The sequence below is a fragment of the Stigmatopora nigra genome, chromosome 5 (genome assembly GCF_051989575.1).
Source record: "Stigmatopora nigra isolate UIUO_SnigA chromosome 5, RoL_Snig_1.1, whole genome shotgun sequence".
In the NCBI taxonomy this organism is placed as follows: Eukaryota; Metazoa; Chordata; class Actinopteri; order Syngnathiformes; family Syngnathidae; genus Stigmatopora; species Stigmatopora nigra.
The window spans coordinates 6,111,633-6,132,316 of record NC_135512.1 but is presented as its reverse complement, the minus strand read 5'-3'; the positions used below and the strand labels follow the sequence as shown (position 1 = coordinate 6,132,316).

The following is a 20,684-nucleotide window of genomic DNA, read 5'->3' as shown; positions in this document are numbered from 1 at the left end:
ACTTTTATTCCCCTTGAGCTCCTTATTGGTGTGCTTGTATCATACCTGTCAACCTCGGCCAATGGTTCCCCTTTTTAATGATTGTAATTGCCCTTTTATTTAGCGATAAAAACGTACAAATGCAAAGCGGCACATAGTTACTCACAAAGGGTGCAATTAAAAGTCTAAAAATTTCTCCAAAGTAGATGGGGTGCCCAATCAGTATGCAGAAAATTCAAGATTTTGTAGAAGCTTGACTGGGTACATTGCTTGCTGACGCGCTATATTTATAGAGTGAAAAGGCGGATGGGTGAAAGGGGAATACACATGCGCATATTATGCTCAAAGCATGACAATATTAGTGGTTGACGATGACATTTTCGTTGGCTATCAGTGACCGAGACGATCCGAAAAAGTATAATTTGACAAATTGTGTGGGTATGTATAAATATTTGGCCACATGGTGGCAATAAAGACCATTAGTTGTGATGTCACAACTCGGGCCATCCGGGTGGATTCTTGATCATTGTTTTATTTTAATATTATGTTTACTCTCTCCCCCTCATCTTACGTTTGTTTTCGACTCCCCCCCTTGCTCAGCTACGCCCCTTTTACATTCCTCAAACAGTCTCTCCCCCATAAGCTCCGCCCCTGGTTTGAACGTTGATCATCTAAAGCCAATTAGTTAATAATAGTAATTTTCGCTCTCTGCCAAAGACATAAGCAAAAAGGATCAGATCGGGAGTGAATGGTCTAAATTACTCTTAAAGTATAAATCTGTAGTTAACCTCATATTTGCATATTGTAATTGATATGCATATCTTCCCCTGTAGCAGAACTGGGGAAAAATATATTTTGCTGGTAGGCTAAAAGTAACATGAAATGGAGAGTCAGCAGAAAATGAAGTCCTTTTTTTGCTGCATTGTTGTCACATTGAATGAGCACGTCGAGGAGATTTAAATCGGTGTAAGCTCAGTATTTGTCTCTGTCCCGTGAGACGCAAACCCAAATTGAGGCTTGATCCTGATCACCCAATGCACCAGTATCCTGGAGCATTTGCTTCAATCTGTTTCATGTTTTTTTTCTTCTCAAGACCAATAATAAGATGAGCTGCAATTTTCCACAAGGATTTATCGTAAAATCAATTGTAACAAATGCTGATAATAATAATAATAATAAAAAAAACAACAGATTTCATGGGGTTGCATGAAGGATTTACTTTTCCTTGCTGTGTACTGAAGGCTTATTTTTGTGTCACAGGACATACTGGTGCTTTTATCCCACTGACCATATGTTAATGGAGCATCTAATACCTTCTAAGGTGGGCTTTCTACTTTACTTTGACAGAGAGTAAGCTGTCTAATTTCTTTTCACTCGTACTTCAAATCCCTCACACTATTCTGTGGATCTTTAACAATGGTTTAGTTTGGTTATTTTCGCGATATTCAATATTGATAGACTTTTTTTCGTAGTTTTGACACAATGTTTTTAGTTTGGTAAAAACAGGGCTTCATTTACATCATTGGAGTAGAGCAGTTGTATAGATTACCTGCTCAGAACTGTTTATTTTAGCTCACGGTATGTTTTAATGCCAGAAATTAGATCATGTAAAGGCTTGAGACCCGTGACCCCCACGTCAATGAATTTATTAAGGATGAGATTCCGTTTTTATAAGACACTTACTGGGTAAAAACATTTGCCAATTTGAAAATAAATCTGGATTACTGTATTGCTGTTGTAAGAAAAAATAACAGTGTTATTGCTAAAAAAAATACTTTTAAGACTTGGGCATTAATATAACTGATGTGGTGATTCAAATATAAAATTTGGAGGTAAATGTTTACATTTGTGTTGGCACGTGTAGCTTTTCTAAATGCATAAAAATTGTTGAAGGCAATAACAAAGTGAATTGAGTCATTGGGCCTATTGATAACACAAATCTAAGCACAGAAAAAGCATTCTCAATCATACTCTGATTTAATGAGAAAATCAAGTTTTTAAGAATACTCCAGCATTGACAACGCTTAAAACTGAATTGTCATCATTTGACATTAAAAGTCTTATTATATTGTGAAAGTTCTATTTTACAAAAAAAATAGACAATATTTAAATAGGCCCAAGTCCTCTAATTATGAGAAAATGTAGGCCAAAAAAATGTTTGTACCCTTCTTTGTTGGTAAAGTTTTCCCCCCCTTTGTTAAAAGTACTAGTGAATCACATGAGCGTCAGTCACCTTCGCTAGCTCACTCTTCCCTCTTTTTTTATTCAAGCGCCATCCCCCCCTCTGGCTGTCTGTCCACCACTCGGGGTAAGCTGACACTGCGCATTTACACGTTAGCTGCTTTTACCTTTAATAGGATCAGTGCGACTTATGTTGTCATTTGATAAAACCAAGCAGCTTGAAAACTACACTGCTGCCCCCTTAGCCAATTTATGTGCAGGATAACTGGCAAACAGTAGGAGGACAAAGATTTGTAAGAGCAAAATTGGAACGGGATAATCACCGCAATCTTGTTGGCACTGAGGGAAATGACGTTTAAATTGCAATCATTTATGGCTTTCTTTTCCTTACTAAGGAATGAATTCAGGCCAGGTTTTGCAGGTTAGAAAAGCACTTAAACGTTCCTGTTCTTTCTTGACACACATTTGACAGCACTATCTCGCATTCCAATACTCCCAATCATTGCAAAATACGCTAATTACACTATTGGCATAATATTTGAACAAATTGTGATGCAGCACATTTAGACAGACAGTATAGAAATAATCACAGGGGTCATATTCTTTATCCCCTGCAAAAAATGCTATTATTGCAGCTTTCTCAGTAGTTATCACCATCTTTTAACTACAATATGTACGTCTATATACTTAACATGGCCAAATTGCTCTTACCAGAAGGAACTTTACATTAAATATAATTGTACATTTAATTTTTGTTACGGTATTGCAGCTTTCTCAGTAGTTATCACCATCTTTTAACTACAATATGTACGTCTATATACTTAACATGGCCAAATTGCTCTTACCAGAAGGAACTTTACATTAAATATAATTGTACATTTAATTTTTGTTACGGTATTGCAGCTTTCTCAGTAGTTATCACCATCTTTTAACTACAATATGTACGTCTATATACTTAACATGGCCAAATTGCAAGGAACTTTACATTAAATATAATTGTACATTTAATTTTTCTTATAGTGCTTAAAGTAGACTAACGGTAGAATTGTGCCCTCTATATTTAGTTTATAGAAAGGTCCTCTTTAGGCTCGCAGGTAGTACACTCTAATTTATGCGCATATAAGCCGTATTCTCGATTCAGTCTTTTTTTGCGACAAATGCGGCTTATATGCGAGAAAATGTGGTACCCATGAGCGAATCAGGGCGTGCATCTATTGTGAAAAGCGCCACTGGCACTGCAAACTAATCTCTAATGAAGTTAATGTAAAGTACATCATAGATGGGATGCATTTAACTCACTTGTTGGCAGAACAAAATCAAGACAATCACAATCACTGTCTTCCGTACTAGGCAGCATCCTTAATTTAGGGTCTAATAGTTTATACCTGTAAACATTTGGGCAGCCTCTCTAGTAAATGTTCTCCTTTTAACTTTATCTTTAGATTTGTTTGAGGTCAACGGAAATCTCTTTAGTGTCTTTAGAGTCATGGCTGATTTCTAGGACACTAAGCTGGCATCAGCTTCTTCAACTCTGTTGGCCTCCTTGTTTGAAGCGGACATTTGTCTCGAGTTTTTGTGTCATTTGGAATGTTGTGGAAATTGGCGTTCCATTTGAAACATATTTTTTTGTTGTATTGTGTTTTAATGCAGAAGCCATTTTAGGCAAACTTATACAGAATTAGTGTTTTTTGTCAAATCGGACACATGACCAGATCTTTTTTAAGTATATGAAGATTTTATTTAATTATTTAGTGTTTGTAAGATGTTTTTTTTTTTGGCTATAAGCGCCAGGGTTCAAAGCACTGGAAGATGTTTATTTTCCGTAGATTGATTGGTGGCTAATTGAGTCTACAGTTAAGTGACAGTTGGTGTGGCCTTAAGTGATCTTATGTCATTTAAAGACTTTACATTAGCATTACACTACTATACTGTGCTCTGTGTTGTAAAATCATTACATTTTCAGCCCGCCTTGCCTTGGACATTAAAAAAAAAAAAAATCTTTGTGATTGATTAAAAAACCAGAATGCAAATCCATTCAATCAAATTTACAAATAAAACAATGAAAAATAAACGGAAGATATGATATCCTTGGCAAAATTGGAACTGCAACAAAATGTGAGTAAAATGCCATTTTTGGGTGTTTTGTTTGTAAAGTTTTAATGTCTCACCCGAATCAGTGGTTAGCACGTTTTCCTAAGATTGAGTATTCAGTCCCTGATGGGTTTTGACCTTCCTGTGTGGAGTTTACATGTTCTCCCTGTGCCTGCGTGGGTTTTCTCTGGGTACTTAAATGCCACACGTCACATCAAAGAACAGAACAGTCTATAATGAAAATGCTGTCCTCCAGATTGAACCTTGAAAAGCTCTCAGGTCGGCTACTCTAAGATTACCGGCTCTTCTCTAGGGTTTAAACTAAATATGGCGAAGCTGGCCTGAGCTAATGTGCTGCCCAAATTGGGAATCGCTCAACTAGATAAGATAACTAACACAATTCAGCATTTTTTTTGTATATTTACTACACTTTTAACTGTCAAAATCAGAGAAGTTGGTGAATTGTGTAAATATTTTGATCAATAAGTCGAGTTTTGTGTTCAAGTCCTTCATTGTAATTACTGAATGAACTGAACACAATACAATTGTAACAAAGTATGAGATAATTAGCATTTATAATATCGATGTAGTGATTTGACAACAATACTCTGTTTGATTTTCAGCTTAAGGATCACTCTTTAGCAAATCACTCATGTTTGGACTCTCAAGTGTTCTAATGTCCAAGTTTCCTCTCCGGTTGTGCCGAATGAAAACTTTGAGCGCATCTTTTGTCCCGAAGACAAAGCATTTCTTAAAAGAATGTCTTGCACTGGACTTCATTAGACCAGGCCTCCTCCTGTGGCCGTCAATGAAATTGACATTTAATACAATTAGTAGAGCCGAAAACAGCTGCCAATCACTCTTAAAGGGGAAGGATTCCAATTAATAACCCTCTTGGTAATCCCCTCGTTTCACCTCCCACCAGCCTTGACCACCTCTCCCTCTCGCTTCCTCCCGCCTCCCCTTTACTCTTCTTCTTCTCTCTGCAGGGCACGTTGGCTGAAACTTTTTTTTTGCCCCACACGCCGTTACGGGGCATTCGTTTTATTATATTTTATTTTTTTAAGGGATGCAAGGTGAGCTCAGGCTGCAGAGTCAGCGTGCAAAGTGGATCCCGTGGGAGTGAATGTGGAGGAAAGAACCATTGGAAACTGAGCAACACGTTTACTTGTAGCAGCAGGTAAGCCATGTGCTTTATTTGATGGGTTCATTTTTTTATGTCTTGTATGAGACTGTCTTGGATTTTTAAGTTGGATGGAGAGGAGGAGAAAATAGCATTCGTTCACTCAGGTTTGGCTGACATTTAGTTCAAATGTGTGTAATGATTGGGCACGTGCAGGGATGTATCATTCGGAAGCAGGTATTGTTTTATCATAATTTTGTCATTTTTCTTAATATGCTCTCAATGCCTTGGCAGTGAGTCAATCTTTAAAAAAAAACTTTAAATTGTTATTATGGATTATAGCCAAAGTCCATTTCTGTTTTATTAATTTTAATAGTTTTAATAATAATTGAGACCTGGCAACCCTGTAGATGGACATCACAATTTTTGGTCACTTGGTTCGCACTTTAATGTCAAATATTATTATTGTGACCAATGTGACCCAAAATGTGATGTTCATCTAAGTAGAAAGTCTTTATGAGGTTCAGTTTAGTTTTACTATTACAAAAAAAAATATTTTACCTATTAAATGTTGAGATGTATGCAAAAATGTAACATTGTGAATCAAGGATGTGCTAACCAATGTAAAATAATTACATTGTGTAAGGCAAATAAAAGACTATAGGCTATATTATTAGATGTTTATTTTTAGAAACACGTTAATTGGAAAAAGTCATATCAAAAGTGTAAACAAAAAAGCTAGACACAAATTTGTAAAAATCTATTTGGCATCTATAGTATTCACACTAAGAAATAGTGGCAAAGTTCAACAAATCATTCCAAAAAAATGTCAGTTCAAATACTATACATGGATAATTGTGGAATATTTATTTGTTAAATTTGTATAATGTAGAATCATGAATTGTGTGACGTGCAATATGTGGAGGAAATTAACTATGAATAGAAATGATTATCCAATGTCAAATATCCATCTCAATAAGTGATGGATGAATTTATCTCTTGTGCACGACCACCAAATTCTTTGTAATTCATAATTTGGTGGTGCTAAAAGACTGATGAATGCTTAAAATCAACAGTGAGGATTTGGCAACTTTGAAAGTCGGGGTCGGAGGGGGTATACCTTAGGACCCCCCGCCACAGTGGGCAGCTAAGCGGGTTTAAGCGCACGTCAGGCCTCCTCCGAGGTAACGAGGTGATCTCTGACCTCCCATTTGCGCCTGCTCGTTCAATTAGACCTCCTCCCCTCTTGGCCGCAGGAGCCGCTGAGGGGCCCGCACGCTCGGATGCATTTATCACTGGATACCATGAGCATGGTGGACGACAGCTGCCTCTCGCCCAGCAACTTCCACGACTTGGCCAAAGGTGGCGGCGTCGCCGTGGGGGGCCACGTCCACAGCATCGACGTCATCCTCGGATTCAGTAAAGACCAGGATTCCCTGCTCGGCCCCGCCGGGGTCCCGGGGCCTCAGAAGGTGGGCGTCGAGGGCCTGGTCGAGCCTGGGAAGCAGCACGAGTCCCACCCGTCCTACAGTGGGCAACTTCAAGATGACGGTTCAGAGCAACAGCACCAGTATCAGGGTGAGAGCCATACACATTATTATTATTACATTATTATTATTATTATTATTATTATTTAGGTAAATTTACCAGATTGGATTGGATAACTTTATTTGTGCTGTATTCGGGAAATTTCGTTGTCACAGTAGCAAGAGGGTGAGAATACAGACACAGCAAAAGACATTTTAGACATAAATAGATAGGTAATGAATGACTGAGTGACATTTAGATAAAATTCAGTGGCATTGGTGAATAATAGACAGATTTGATTGAAATGGAACTCATCAAAAGGCAACAAAAAAAAACAGAATTAATGCCCTCCCCAAAAATGTGACTTATACTCTAGTTTAACTTAGCATATATATTTTTTCTCCTTATTTTGTAATTTCGGGGCTGGTATGGCTTATACGCCAGTGCGACTTATAGTCCAGAAATATGGTATTTAAAAAAAATGTGTGGCTTAGTGGCCAGAAAATCCAGTACTATGAGCTCATGTTATTTTTCAACTCTAAGAATGACTTCAAATTCACTGATGAAATGTAATCATCCCAAAAAAAAACACATTTTCATTCATGTCAAATGTGTTGACACCGTCCATAGCCAGCTTTCAAATCAACATTCTGCCATGTCGCTCCAGCGTGTTGCATTAAGTGATCTGTGTGGCCTGAGATTGGGAGATAAATCACAGAACAAGATGGTGCATTGGGTTTATGGCCCCAAATCCCAATCCCATCTCCTTGTGGAATTCCCCCCTAATCTTCTCTTCTCTTGTGTGCTGATTAGAATACACGAGCCTCGGTTGGGCGATCGCCGTAATGTTGCGCGGATGTTTAATCTGAATCGTCACATCTGACAGGTGGTCGACGACAGGCAGGACAAATATTCATTTCCGTGAATTTGCCAGGAGTACATGCTTTTATGCATGGATTCAAATTTGGGCTTGATCCTCGCATGAATGTGTTTTTCAAAATATGTTTTGGATTTCCAGAACAACAAGCGGCAATCAAAGCCCTAAATGTGAGGCCTTTCCAGCCAATAACAAAAAAAAATAGCCTGACAAATGTGGTTTCCAATAACATCATAAAAAAACGATTAGCATTTTGGCTTCAAAATTGTTGAATATAATAGTGTCAATGGTTGATTAGGTCAATTCAGATCAATAGTAAATTTGCTTTATTTGGTGTATACATTATTCAGTATAGGCGGAAGAGTGGTTAACAGGTCGGTCTCAGAGTTTCTAAAACCAAGGGTTCAATCCCGGGTTCGGACTTTCCCGTCTGGAGTTGTATGATGTCCCTGAGCTTGCGTGGGTTTTCTCTGGGTTCTCCAGTTTCCTTCCACATCCCCAAAAATCATGGAGAATAGGCTGGTTAAACACTTTAAATTAGATCTGAGTGTGCCCTGCGATTGGCTGGCATGGTGTCCCCGACCTGGTGCCCATAGTTGGTCGAGATAAGCTCCAACACCCCAGCGAACCCTTGTGAGGATAAGCGGAATCGAAAATGAATGAAGGAATATTTAGAATACTCATCAGTAACAGGTTTGCAAATCTGTATTAATATTAGTGTTTACTTATATTAGTCGAAACTTACAGTTTATTTAGCTTTTAATGCACTTGTGGCCAAATCCGATACGGTCCGATACTTAACTTGTACTGGGCAACGATACCGAATGTCCCATCGGCACATCACTAATTTTGAAGAATACGTCATTTGGCTTTTAACGATGCACGTACAACCACAGTAATGACATCACTCCTTTTGTACAGTACGCCACCATCGCGGCAAAGTCAGGCCACTTCCCCTCGGATGGGCAATTTTTCCCAAGTTGGACGTCACTGGGCCCCCACCCAGCCCCTAAATTCCCCGCTTCCCCACCCTCGTGCGCTTGCTGATAAACAGTGGGCAGCCTTCAGACCGGTGGCTGAGATGGGCTGACAGGCACAAGAGCTAGTCGCTGAACCACACCCGACCTCGGGCCTTTGTCCCGGCCCGGCCTTTGTCATGGCTGCTTAATGAGAGCTGGATAAAGCGAGCTCCGCATCCAGCATTGTCGCCGCCTGCGCTCCAGCTCGCCACTTGAAAGAACGCCACGACCCCTGCTTTTATGTGCCACCGCGCGGCTCATTCACAGAAAACAAGGCGGCTGCTACATGGCCCACTTGTTTAGTTTTTCCAAACAATGATGTCATCCGAGCTGCCGACTGGAACGTTCTTAATGAATGTAATCAACTGTTCATTTCTGACTTGTGAACTGTCTCTGACGCAAGGCAGTATTAAATGGGGAGGGGGAAAAATTTGCCGGTGGATTTACTCAGTGTAAAACTGAGTTGGTTTAGTTCAACACAAAAAGATTTTTGTTGTATGGATGGCGGCAGGTTAAGTAAAATAATTCGGTAGCTGGCGTCGATAGCTAACTGATGAGGTTAACTAATTTTTTGGGCAGAATCATGATTTGCGAATAAACTATCTTCAGAAACTTTCACTTTGTGTTTTGAGTATGCTTAAGGTAAGCAGAAATTTAAAAAATATATATAAAATATTTTTTATTGCAGGTAATGGAACTGTTTTGTCTACTTCTATATCTAATACTTGGTACTACTGGTAGTATCCAGGCCTGAGCATTTAGTTTTGTCGGTTATACTTCGGGAGGAGATAAAGAGTGGAAACAAGTTTAACAAATCCGATCAAGAGTGTTTACGAACCTCATTGAGGTTGAGAGGATTGACGGCTTCACTCATCTACAGTCGCTTAATGATGCATGTGTCCAACTAATGGCTTCTTGTCTGAACAATACAACACTACTCTTAGCTGCATACATTCTTATATAGCGGATATGTCAAATGGAAGAATACGATTAAAGTTCATCTTGTGTGTTTGTGCAGATGACGATCTGTTTAGCAACAAGTGCGAGGAGGATCTGAGGAAGAGCGCCGAAAGCGACGAAGCCAGATCGCCTGACCCGTGTAAGGACGATCAACCCAAGAAAAAGCATCGGCGCAACCGCACCACGTTCACTACCTACCAGCTGCACGAGCTGGAGCGTGCCTTCGAGAAGTCCCACTACCCTGACGTGTACAGCCGCGAGGAGCTGGCCATGAAAGTCAACCTGCCCGAAGTTCGAGTACAGGTAGGACACGCATACATCCAAAAAATTTGGTTTTTTTTTTTTTTTTTTTTTTTGCTAGCGGCGCTCGACTCTGCCGCTCAAAACTCACTTGGGGATCCAAACTCTGTGTTAGGTAAACATTGTTATAGGATAGCGGTAGTGTGCCAACAAGCCCAGGGGCCTCGCTTGCCAAATCCAGTGATTGGACTAGATACTAATTAGTGGTGTGTTTCCAAACAGCTTACCCTGTTAAATTGTGAAAAATAAAATATAACAATTTTACATCCCAATGTAAGGCGTTAAGTGTCATGTGAAAGTACACGTTTTTTTTTGACTATAAGTCACACCTGAGTATAAGTCGCACCTGAGTATAAGTCGCACTAGTCAAAAAATGCACAATGAAAGGAGGAATAAAAACATAGTTTCTTAAATCAGCCAGCATGAGTGATTTATTGGATGTCATCTCATGCAGGTTGATTGGACCAAACTAAAAATACAAACAATAAAAGTACCACACATTCCCTGGAAGAAGTGTGTCCCAGTAGAAAAGCAGCAAAAAAACCCCGTTCACAGCCCATTTTCAATCCACAGGTATGGTTTCAGAACCGCAGAGCTAAATGGAGGCGTCAGGAGAAAATGGACGCCAGCACCATGAAGCTCCACGAGCCACCCATGCTCTCTTTCAACCGCCCACCGCCAGTCCACAGTACCATGGGACCTATGAGCAACTCCCTGCCCTTGGACCCATGGTTGGCGTCCCCCTTGTCCAGCGGCACGCCGGTCCACGGCATCCCGGGTTTCATGAGCCCGGCACAAGGGCTCCAGCCCAACTACCCCGGGCACGGCTTCCTCAACTCCAACCCGCACCCCTCCATGGGGCAGGGGATGCAAAGCATGGCTCCGCCCCCTTACCAGTGCCCGGCGCCATACCCCGACAAGTTCCCGCTGGAGGACTTGGACCAGCGCACTTCCAGTATCGCGGCACTGAGGATGAAAGCCAAGGAACACATCCAGTCCATGGATAAAACTTGGCTACCCATGTGACCGCCAACAGCCACTGACAATGGAGCGGGGACGTTAGCCGCTATGAGAAGGAAAATGACTCTTTTTACGTTTTTATTATTTCTTTTCTTTGTTTTTTTTTTGGTTGTTTTATTTCTCAAGGATAATAAATCATAATCATGCTCAGTTTTTTTGGTATGCCATCATAGTTTGAGGAAAGAGGAACGGAATGTTGCAACAACAAAAAAAGGGGCTCAAGGAAGAAAAAAAAACAATAGTTTTGCTTCATTTCTTGTGCTCGAGTGGCCGTTGGAGGAGAAAAACTGTTGGCAGCTCGGTGTACGTGCGGGGCAGCACTGTGTGATGCGTCACCCCACATAGTTCAGCCTTTGTTCGGCACAATTGATCCAAGTGGATTTTCTTTGTCTGTACTTGAGTCTCGGGGAGGGTCTCGGGCACCAGCAAATAGCCCCTCGGAACCATTTGTGCTTCGTCTACCAATCAAAGCATTGATTAGAGCGCCGGTGATCGTCAGTGACACCGTCTTGGTCTTGTCCATCTGTCCATGAGTTTGACTTCATTTGTTGGGGATTGTTTTATTTTTGGCCCAAAAAGTTTACTTAGTTGCTGACATTAAGGTGAATGAATGGGACGTTAATGGCACTGAAAGTTGACTATCCACTGCCAGTTGAAGTCAATTGGACATCATTGTTAATAGCAGGAAATGAGTTCTTTTTGCAACTTTTTTACTGCCATTTTAGGCAGACTAACAGGTGATTTTTGGTAAATTTTGGATCATTTCCTATTTATTTTGAGGGACGTTCCGAATTTTTTCTTGTTCGTTTGTTTGTTCCTGCTGATTTTTGGGCATTTTAAGGTTCCATATGAACCCGTTTTGATGGCAGGTTGGTGAACCAACAAATGTGATTGTGAATAGAAAATTGAGCAAATGCGGCGCCCTTGTTGGAAAAAAATGTACAGTACAGTATGAATGACCCCAGGGCCTTTTGAGTTTGACACCTGTGTCCTAAAGGAATAATTTTAATTTTTTAATCATTTTACCAGTATTGTTAATACATATTGCCATTTTTTCCAGGTACTCATTTCTGCCTGACACCAGCAAAGCGTGATATGCAACCACCAATAAGCCAAAGGTTATTGACAAAACTGCACTAGATGTTTTTTGTTTAATTTTTTACCGGCACAAAATTTGTTTTTGGTTTTTTTTCTTCCCCCTTTTGAACCCCGTGAAGCTGTTTTTGATTTGTAGAAAGCCCATTGATGTCCTAGCGGTAGCATTCCTTTCCTTCCTTTTGCCTGGAACACACAGCGCATATTGTGGAAAGACGTGAACAAAGTTCTACTGGAAATAAATATAGTTTGCTAGAACAGGCGTCAGCGCTTTTCTTCCTTTTATGTTGACCTGCCTGCCCATTCCCACAGTTTGGAGCCCGCTAACTCCAACGAGAAATCCAAGATTACGAGAGAATAATCGTTATCATCTGACATACATGCGCAGGGACATTTTTCTTTCTTTTACCTTGTGCTTGTCACTGGCGTTCCAACTGTGTCTCCCCTCTCTCTCTCTCTCTCTCTCCTTTTTTTTTTTTTTTTTATTCGCCCCTCCCAATCCTCCATAGTTGGATGGCAGGGAGCCAGCCCGTTAGGAAGATGAGACTCCAATCAATCAGGGCTTCCAAGGGAGGGTGGGCTCGGCTCTCTAATTGCCCCCAAAGCAAGTTGAGCACATGGTGACGTATAGGGCCCGCTCCATCACTTTCTTGGAGGGACATTCTGCCAAATTTGTGGCCTTACAGTTAATAGGTTATATATATAGATTAAATATGTATGTGTATGTAGATGTATGTATATGTATACATATACATATATACATGTATACGTATACATATACATGTATATATACATATGTATATCCATATATATATGCACTTCTATACATATATATATGTATATATACAATTGTACACACATGTATACACTTGTACACACGTGTAGGTGTACACTTGTACACATGTATGTATATACTTGTACACGCATGTATGTATACACTGTTTCACACATGTATGTGTATACTTGTACACACTTGTATGTATACACTTGTACATACTTGTATACATGTATATATTTTTATTTATTGATTTATTTATTGTATTATTATTATTTAGGGGCATCCCCCCCAATTCATGAAATTGGAATAGGGACAGAAGTTGGGTATTGATTTCAGCCACTTAGTTAAAGAAGGGCTTTTGGTTTAAAATTGTCATTTTATTCATCTGCAATGTGCATGTTGTCCTTTAGTGAGGATTGACCCATCTTAATCCATCTTTTCAGATGGCATTAAGAGCATAGTCATCAATACTATTGAACAGTTTAACAAAATACAACTGATCTTTTATCCTAGAGCAATTCATAATCAATATTTATCTGATGAGGTGAACAAAAACACTAATATAAACCACATCATACTCCCCAGGGATAATGTCCAATGTCGATTTTAGTTGGACTATAGCATCGATGTATGTTTTTATAATGTTTGTCTATTTGTGCCCCTCAATTGGCTATTTAGCTTATCCTTGCCCTTTGATTTCATTCACCTGTTGTGATCATCCTTGTTTTATAATATTAGATAGTATTAACAAAGAGGTAAAGAGTAGTGGTGTGGGTTTGAGAACATCAAAATGCTCTTTAAATTGGAAGAGAAACCACATTTTTCACCCACACAAACACAATTGTGAGGATGTCAGAGTGGAAATGAGGAAAAATGGAAACATGAAGCAGAAGATTAAGCAGGAGAAAAGTGTGGGAGAGATGCAGGAGGCGTAGGGGAGGAAGGTAGCGTGGGGTGGGGGTCCGCTGGTTGGAATTAATGATGGAGAAAATCCCCCAATTAGAGCGTTTTCCTGTGTTGCAGGATGAGTTCAGTGCGGGGTCCTTTGACAGCCCCGGGGGATTAGTACCCGGGCCGCGCCTGAACAGACACTGACCGACCGGCCGGGCAACTTGGCCCTGCTCGGGCCCGTGGTCCCAGCCGGGGGGCCGGTAAAGGCCGGCGGCGTAGGCATGGCTTGAGCGGAAGAGTGGTGCGAAAAAAAAGCATGGGAAAAGAGCAACAGTGCTAACAAAAAAGGTTGTATTTCAGACTAGTTAACACAGGGGTTGAGAACCTTTTTGACAAAGAGAACCATAAACAATTCATATTTTCAAATGTTATTCCTTGAGAGCCATACTCAGAATTTAAAAGTCAAAATACATGAAAATGTGCGCATTTATTATTCATTTCACCACTTTTAAAGAGGAAAAAAATTGAAATAGAAATTGTGCAAAATAAGGAAAAAAAATATTTTAGCCATTCAATATTAGCTATTACATCAATCCATTTACTCCTCCAAAACAAAAAACTACAGTAATCCCATCCCCACAATGGCCCGACTGGGAAAATCAATTTGTCAGCTTATTGCGTCTTCCGACGCGCAAAATGACTTTGAGCATTAGCGAATGACTTTTTCGACACAAAGTAGCTTTTGCCAATATGAACAATGGCACTGGCGATGTGTCAATACTTCTGTCAAAACAGCTAAAGCGGCAGCGAGGAGATTTCTTTTGACCTTGACGACGCACGTGCGGGGAATGGCAGAAGGTCTGCGAGGTTATTGGACGCCATATGTCACACATACAAACACTTTATTGGGTACGCCAAATAATTCTATTCCTAAAGTAGTTTTGTTTAAAAGCACTTTTATTCTCTAGTGTGCCTTCCCACACTGTGCATGACTACATACTTATTGCTGCTTTTAATATAATTATAAAGTCATACTTCTGTAATACACTCAATAAAAATAAGCACATTATTCGGGTCAATATCATAAGCAAGTTCACAATTCATCCAGTCATGGTTGTTTTCTTACGGCAAAACAGAAAATAACCACAAAATTATAAAAAAGCTCAAATAAACATTGTTTTAGATCTATAAAAAATGGAATATTTAGGGCTTGTAATCCAGTTCTTTTAATCCATTTATTTAAAAAATATATCTAAATACATCTAAAATGGTCCGGCCTATATGAAATAAAGTGGCCCACGAACCAACCCGAGTCTGACACCCTTGTCCTAGAGTATGGTGACGGCTCTTAGCAAGAAACTGTCCTTGAGTGTGTTTGTCTTGGCTGTTATGGTGCTGTAAGGCCTGCTAGAGGGCAGCAGTTTGAACATGTGGAAGACAGGATAGCATACATTTTCACTGTTTCCATTCTGTAAAGTTGATGGCAATTACACTGAGAGCTTATTGACTAAAATGTAAATAGGACAAGCACAAGCCCAATCCCCACAATGCACAACAGTCTTTGTGTCCATAAAGAACAACACAATCCCTAATTACTAATTGGGTAATTGTGCGCTCCATTATTTGACTCCGTTGCCCGGACAGATCTGAAAAGGCCGCGGCTGGAGTTAACAGTCTTATTGGGAAGACGCGTTCCTAGCAGTGGATAATAAGGGAAAATAGCTGAATTAATTGGGTTTGATTAAGAGAGCTTTTCAATGGGACGCAGCTTTTTCGCATGACATAATTGGAGGTCACTTGGGGGCTGGTGGGGTGACGACGAGGGGTCGGGGGGTTTGCCCATTGGCGCCAGCGTTGCCTTGGGTGTGTCTGTGAGTGGGACGGAAAGACATGGAGGGACAATGGGAGGGGTCATGTTCACACTTGTGGAACTCTGGGTATTTTCTATAGGCTCACTTTTTGCTACCATGTATTATCCACATACTATTTATCTCATTGGCCTCCATTGACGCCACTAAATGTCCAATCTAATTTGACAAGAAGATAAAGTCTTGTGTCTGCCTCACAGTTCTGAGATCGAGGGTTCAACCCTGGGCTTCATGGGTGGTGTTTGCATGTTCTTTTGTGGGTTTAGTTTGGGTACTCCAATTTCCTACCATATACAAAAAGATGCACACTAGCCGATTGCACACGCCAAATCGTCTGTAGGTATTATAATGCACCTTATTTTGCTTCAATGTACCTTGCAATCTGTGATCCTCGTGAGGATAAGCACAAAAGATGAATGTATGAATAATCAGTGTTTTTGTTCATTTGTATGAACCTGGAGACTTTAAATAAAACCGACCAACTTACTATTTTTGGTCTAAATAGGACACTAGAGGTTACATTTAAATAGCAAACTTCAAGTAAAAGTATGGCGAGGTCAAGTGTCACCGCAAAATGGAGACTTGGTGGGTTTAGTGCTCCACCTATGGGCAAAAAACTGACATGACATGCTTCAAAATGGTAGCGAAACACTTCCGTGTTTATGTCACGTGGACAATAACCCACAATGCAACTGTGTTTAGCTTTCTTCATTTCTTGGCATTGTAACCAGTGGATGTTCCGTATCAGGATTTTACGGAGAAATGTACACCGTTAAGTGGACGATATTACAGAGTGACGCTTCACTTTAAAGGTATGTCTTTTCACGAACGGTTATTTAAACAAACTAGCCACGATAATTAAGCCAATATTCCGCTTCGTGATGTTATCGTACACTTGACTTACTTCACCGTGTATTCTAACACGTCTTTAAAATGGGCGTCACTTACATTTCACCAGTACTGAAAAATAGTTTTCATTTTAGCTCATTGTTGTTTTAGCTCATTGTTGTTTTATATGTAGTCTACTGTGGTATGGTTTAGGAAAACACACAAAAAAATGTCTATTTGCTTGTAATGGAGCGATCCACCTAAAATAATTATGGATATTGTTTTTCTGACCTATAAATAAATTGTCTTTTCAAGGTCTCTTTTGAATTTCAAAATGGATCTACAGTACGAATACCGCCTCTTACGCCAAATCAATCATCAAAATGACAACACGAGCCTGATTGTGAGTTATTTTTGTTAGGGCTAATTCACTGACAAATACTGCAGTGTTTTCACATCATGTGTATTTCTCTCGTGATTCCAGAAAGCAGCACAACACACTGCTTCCCCAATTGTGTCACCTAACAAACTTGGAGACAGATTTATTCCTACGAGAGCCGGAGCCAACTGGGACATCAACTTTCACAGGCTCAGTGTATGTACTGTTCTACATAAATACAGAGAATAATCATTACAATGTAGACAAAGTCAAAAATGCATTGGCTATTTCGAGTCTACATTGTTCTATACAGTGCAAATTTCTTATCTTGAACATCTCTTTTGCTTTTCAAATAGGAAAATGAAAAGTCAGCAAATCAGAACAGAAAAGCCAAGGAACCATCTTCTGATATTGTTAAAGGTGAATATGAAACTTGCAATTTATGTCATCTTTGCCTTAGCATCACTTTGTTATGATTTGTTTATTTTTACCACATTTGTTGAAATGATTGCTGTGAGTGTGATATTTTATCAAACTAATGATGTGTTCCTTCAGCAGATGGTTTGACATATTCTGCTCTGCTCAAGAATGAGCTCTTGGGAGCAGGAATAGAGAGGGTCCAGGACCCTCAAACAGAAGACAACCATTTGCAGCTGTTGACGCCTCAAAAACAGAGACTTTTCACGGTACAAAAAAAAACAACAACAAAAAACGTATTTGCCAATTTGAACAGTCAAATAGTGTGTCATCAAATCTACTGATCTTTGCAGTACACTCTGGAGCTCAAAAGAAGCTCACCAGCCAATGAAATGAATCTATCTCCATACTCACTATCACCTGTCAGCAACAAAAGGTAAATGGTTTGTCTATAATTGTCATATCTTTCCTGAAACAACATTTATTTTTTAATCTGTCTTTCTTGCAGTCAAAAACTACTGCGATCACCAAGGAAGCCTGCCAGAAAAATTCCCAAGATTCCTTTCAAAGTCCTGGACGCACCAGAGCTACAGGATGACTTTTATCTGAATTTAGTGGACTGGTCATCCCTCAATGTGCTCAGCGTAGGCCTGGGAACATGTGTTTACTTGTGGAGTGCCTCTACTAGCCAGGTACACAATTCAATAGCTGCCATTGGCGACACTAGACGTCAATCTACTGTATTGGCACCAAAAAACTGAATCTATTGGAATTGCCATATTCTCAGGTAACCAGGCTGTGTGATCTATCTGTGGAGGGAGACTCGGTTACGTCAGTTGGCTGGTCTGAGCGGGTAAGCGCAGTACGGTACTTATTCTGTACCAGGATGGTCTCTAAAAAAATTGTTGAGTTTGGTCTGGTTAATGAAATTATTCTTCATATGGTGTCTTTAGGGTAACCTGGTAGCAGTGGGCACTCAGAAGGGCTATGTCCAAATCTGGGATGCCGGTGGGGCAAAGAAAATCTCCACCCTGGAAGGACACTCGGCCAGAGTTGGTTAGAATACAATACTATCTCTACTTACAAAATAAATTGGTTATAGAACTTGTTTCATAATTTGGATTTTTTATAGTAGAGCAGTATTTTATAAGTAAATTCTCTAATTCATTCCACAGCCCTAAAAAAAATCCAAACTAAACGCTATAAAAATGAGCACAGTGTTCCAATTTGTTATAGAAATATAAGAAAATGATTTATTAGTGGATTAAAATGAGGTACAAGCATGCATAAACGAATACATGAAATGTATTTACGTTTTGGGGGATTTTGGATATTGGAACACTAATAGGCAAATCAAAGGATTTCGAAACCTGAATATTTTGTATGTAGAAGCTCTCGTAAGTTGGAAGTATCATTTTATTTTCATGTTTAGTCAAATAAAATGATGAATTGTGTTCTAAGGCTTCTGTTACATTAATGCTAATTTAATGGCTGTGATGGTGCCACAAGAAAGAAAAAAATAAGTCAATTTAGCCATTGTGATACATCCAAATCTTTGTTGTATGCTCACAGGGGCTCTAGCATGGAATGCAGACCAGCTCTCCTCAGGCAGTCGGGATCGCATGATTCTTCAGAGGGACATCCGAGCTCCTCCATTGCAGTCCGAGCGACGACTACAAGGACACAGGCAGGAAGTCTGTGGCTTAAAATGGAGCACCGACCATCAGCTGCTTGCTTCTGGTGGTAACGACAACAAGGTTCGCCGTGATTTTATTTTATTTGATATATTATTTTGGGTAGTTTGTCTCACTTTCACATATCTCTTATCTCCCGTTGACTTATTGAACAAAATGTGCCTACACTCTCAAGTTGCTGGTATGGAACCACTCATCACTTAGCCCCGTGCAAGCGTACACAAATCACCTGGCTGCAGTGAAGGCCATCGCCTGGTCACCACATCAGCACGGCCTCCTGGCCTCTGGAGGCGGCACGGCCGACCGCTGCATTCGCTTTTGGAATACGCTGACGTCGCAGCCGCTGCAGTGCGTGGACACGGGCTCACAGGTCTGCAATCTGGCTTGGTCCAAGCACACCAATGAACTCGTAAGTGACGTCACTTAATTCATCTCCATTTGATGAGTAACAAAATCCTAATATGATACATGATTGCCCATGTCTGCTATAAGAGGATGTTTGATTTTTTTTTTATATTGCATCTTTCCTAACTAAATTTATTTCGTATTTAAAGGCAAAATGTTCCCATTGAGGCTTTTAACAACCTGAATATTTTGTATGTAGAGACATTGCAAAGTAACCTGTATTTCTCTTTTGTCAAAAATGTTTTTAGTTTAGTGTGTATTCCCTTTTTTATTTGCTTACAGGTGAGCACTCATGGCTACTCTCAAAACCAAATCTTGGTATGGAAATACCCAGCACTCACGCAAGTGGCTAAACTCACAGGGCACTCCTACAGAGTTCTTTACCTGGTATTTTCTTACTGACATTTGCTATAACTTATGGCATTGGTGTATATGTTGTCAGAGTTTATTCTTTTTTTTTTCCCCCTGAAAAAATTCAGGCAATGTCCCCAGATGGTGAAGCGATTGTCACAGGAGCGGGAGACGAAACACTTCGCTTTTGGAATGTCTTCAGTAAAACAAGATCCACAAAGGTTGTTGAACAATTGTACTATCTGCAAGATAACTTATTTACTTTTGTTTTTGTTTTCTTTCAGGAGTCGGTGTCGGTACTGAATCTTTTCACTAGGATTCGGTGACATTGAAAACACTTAAAGGTCTCTTCTTAACACTACTCTGCAATTGCATCGTTTTGAATTTGTTTTTTGAAAGAATGATTATGAAAGACATTCTTTTGTAATCTAAAAAAAGTACTTGGTTTACTTTATTCCTTTAAATTGTGAAAATATTGTGTTGTGAATCCAGTAGAGCACCTTTTGATTTTTGTAAATAAGTCTAATTTATTTATAGCACTTGAAATATGACACGTCACTGATTGTGTGGCGGTGCGAATGGGAGTACAAATGGGTATCCATCATTGTATGTGTTCCAGGAATGAATGGCAATCATTTAAGTTTGGAGTCTGCCCTTTTTAATGAGGCAGCAAGTTTCACGCTCAAGCACCCCTTGTGTTATTATGTATTGGAAATGGATGTATGGAAATATCACATTGCTTAACATTTTCACTTAACCTCTATTTCATTATCATGGGGAATTATGTTTACCAAGATCCTAGAGTTTGTGTTCAGAACTACATCGTTAATTCTTTGTAGTTAGTGAATAAACGTATATTTGACTCAAAACTATCTTGTCGTTAGTAGCAGTTTTGGTTCAT

The 20,684-nt window shown here is 39.8% G+C and overlaps 2 protein-coding genes across 4 annotated transcripts; both read left to right on the top strand.

Moving 5' to 3' along the window:
• Positions 1 to 5,150: 5,150 nt before the first annotated feature.
• Positions 5,151 to 12,430, top strand: rx1 (retinal homeobox gene 1). Of its 2 annotated transcripts, none has more exons than XM_077717796.1 (4): positions 5,151 to 5,431; positions 6,608 to 6,952; positions 9,816 to 10,060; positions 10,631 to 12,430. In XM_077717796.1, the coding sequence occupies exons 2-4, from the start codon at positions 6,658 to 6,660 to the stop codon at positions 11,081 to 11,083; spliced, it is 993 nt and encodes a 330-aa protein (XP_077573922.1). In that variant the 5' UTR covers positions 5,151 to 5,431; positions 6,608 to 6,657; the 3' UTR covers positions 11,084 to 12,430. The 2 variants fall into 2 exon arrangements, with proteins under 2 accessions (XP_077573922.1, XP_077573921.1); XM_077717795.1 differs by having other exon boundaries at positions 5,154 to 5,431; positions 6,631 to 6,952.
• A 3,960-nt stretch (positions 12,431 to 16,390) lies between these two features.
• LOC144196599 (fizzy-related protein homolog) lies at positions 16,391 to 20,655 on the top strand. Of its 2 annotated transcripts, none has more exons than XM_077716930.1 (14): positions 16,391 to 16,521; positions 16,853 to 16,940; positions 17,022 to 17,132; positions 17,273 to 17,336; positions 17,475 to 17,602; positions 17,687 to 17,769; positions 17,842 to 18,025; positions 18,121 to 18,186; positions 18,287 to 18,389; positions 18,906 to 19,090; positions 19,203 to 19,436; positions 19,715 to 19,819; positions 19,912 to 20,004; positions 20,068 to 20,655. In XM_077716930.1, the coding sequence occupies exons 2-14, from the start codon at positions 16,872 to 16,874 to the stop codon at positions 20,107 to 20,109; spliced, it is 1,467 nt and encodes a 488-aa protein (XP_077573056.1). In that variant the 5' UTR covers positions 16,391 to 16,521; positions 16,853 to 16,871; the 3' UTR covers positions 20,110 to 20,655. The 2 variants fall into 2 exon arrangements, with proteins under 2 accessions (XP_077573056.1, XP_077573055.1); XM_077716929.1 differs by having other exon boundaries at positions 17,472 to 17,602.
• Positions 20,656 to 20,684: the final 29 nt, after the last annotated feature.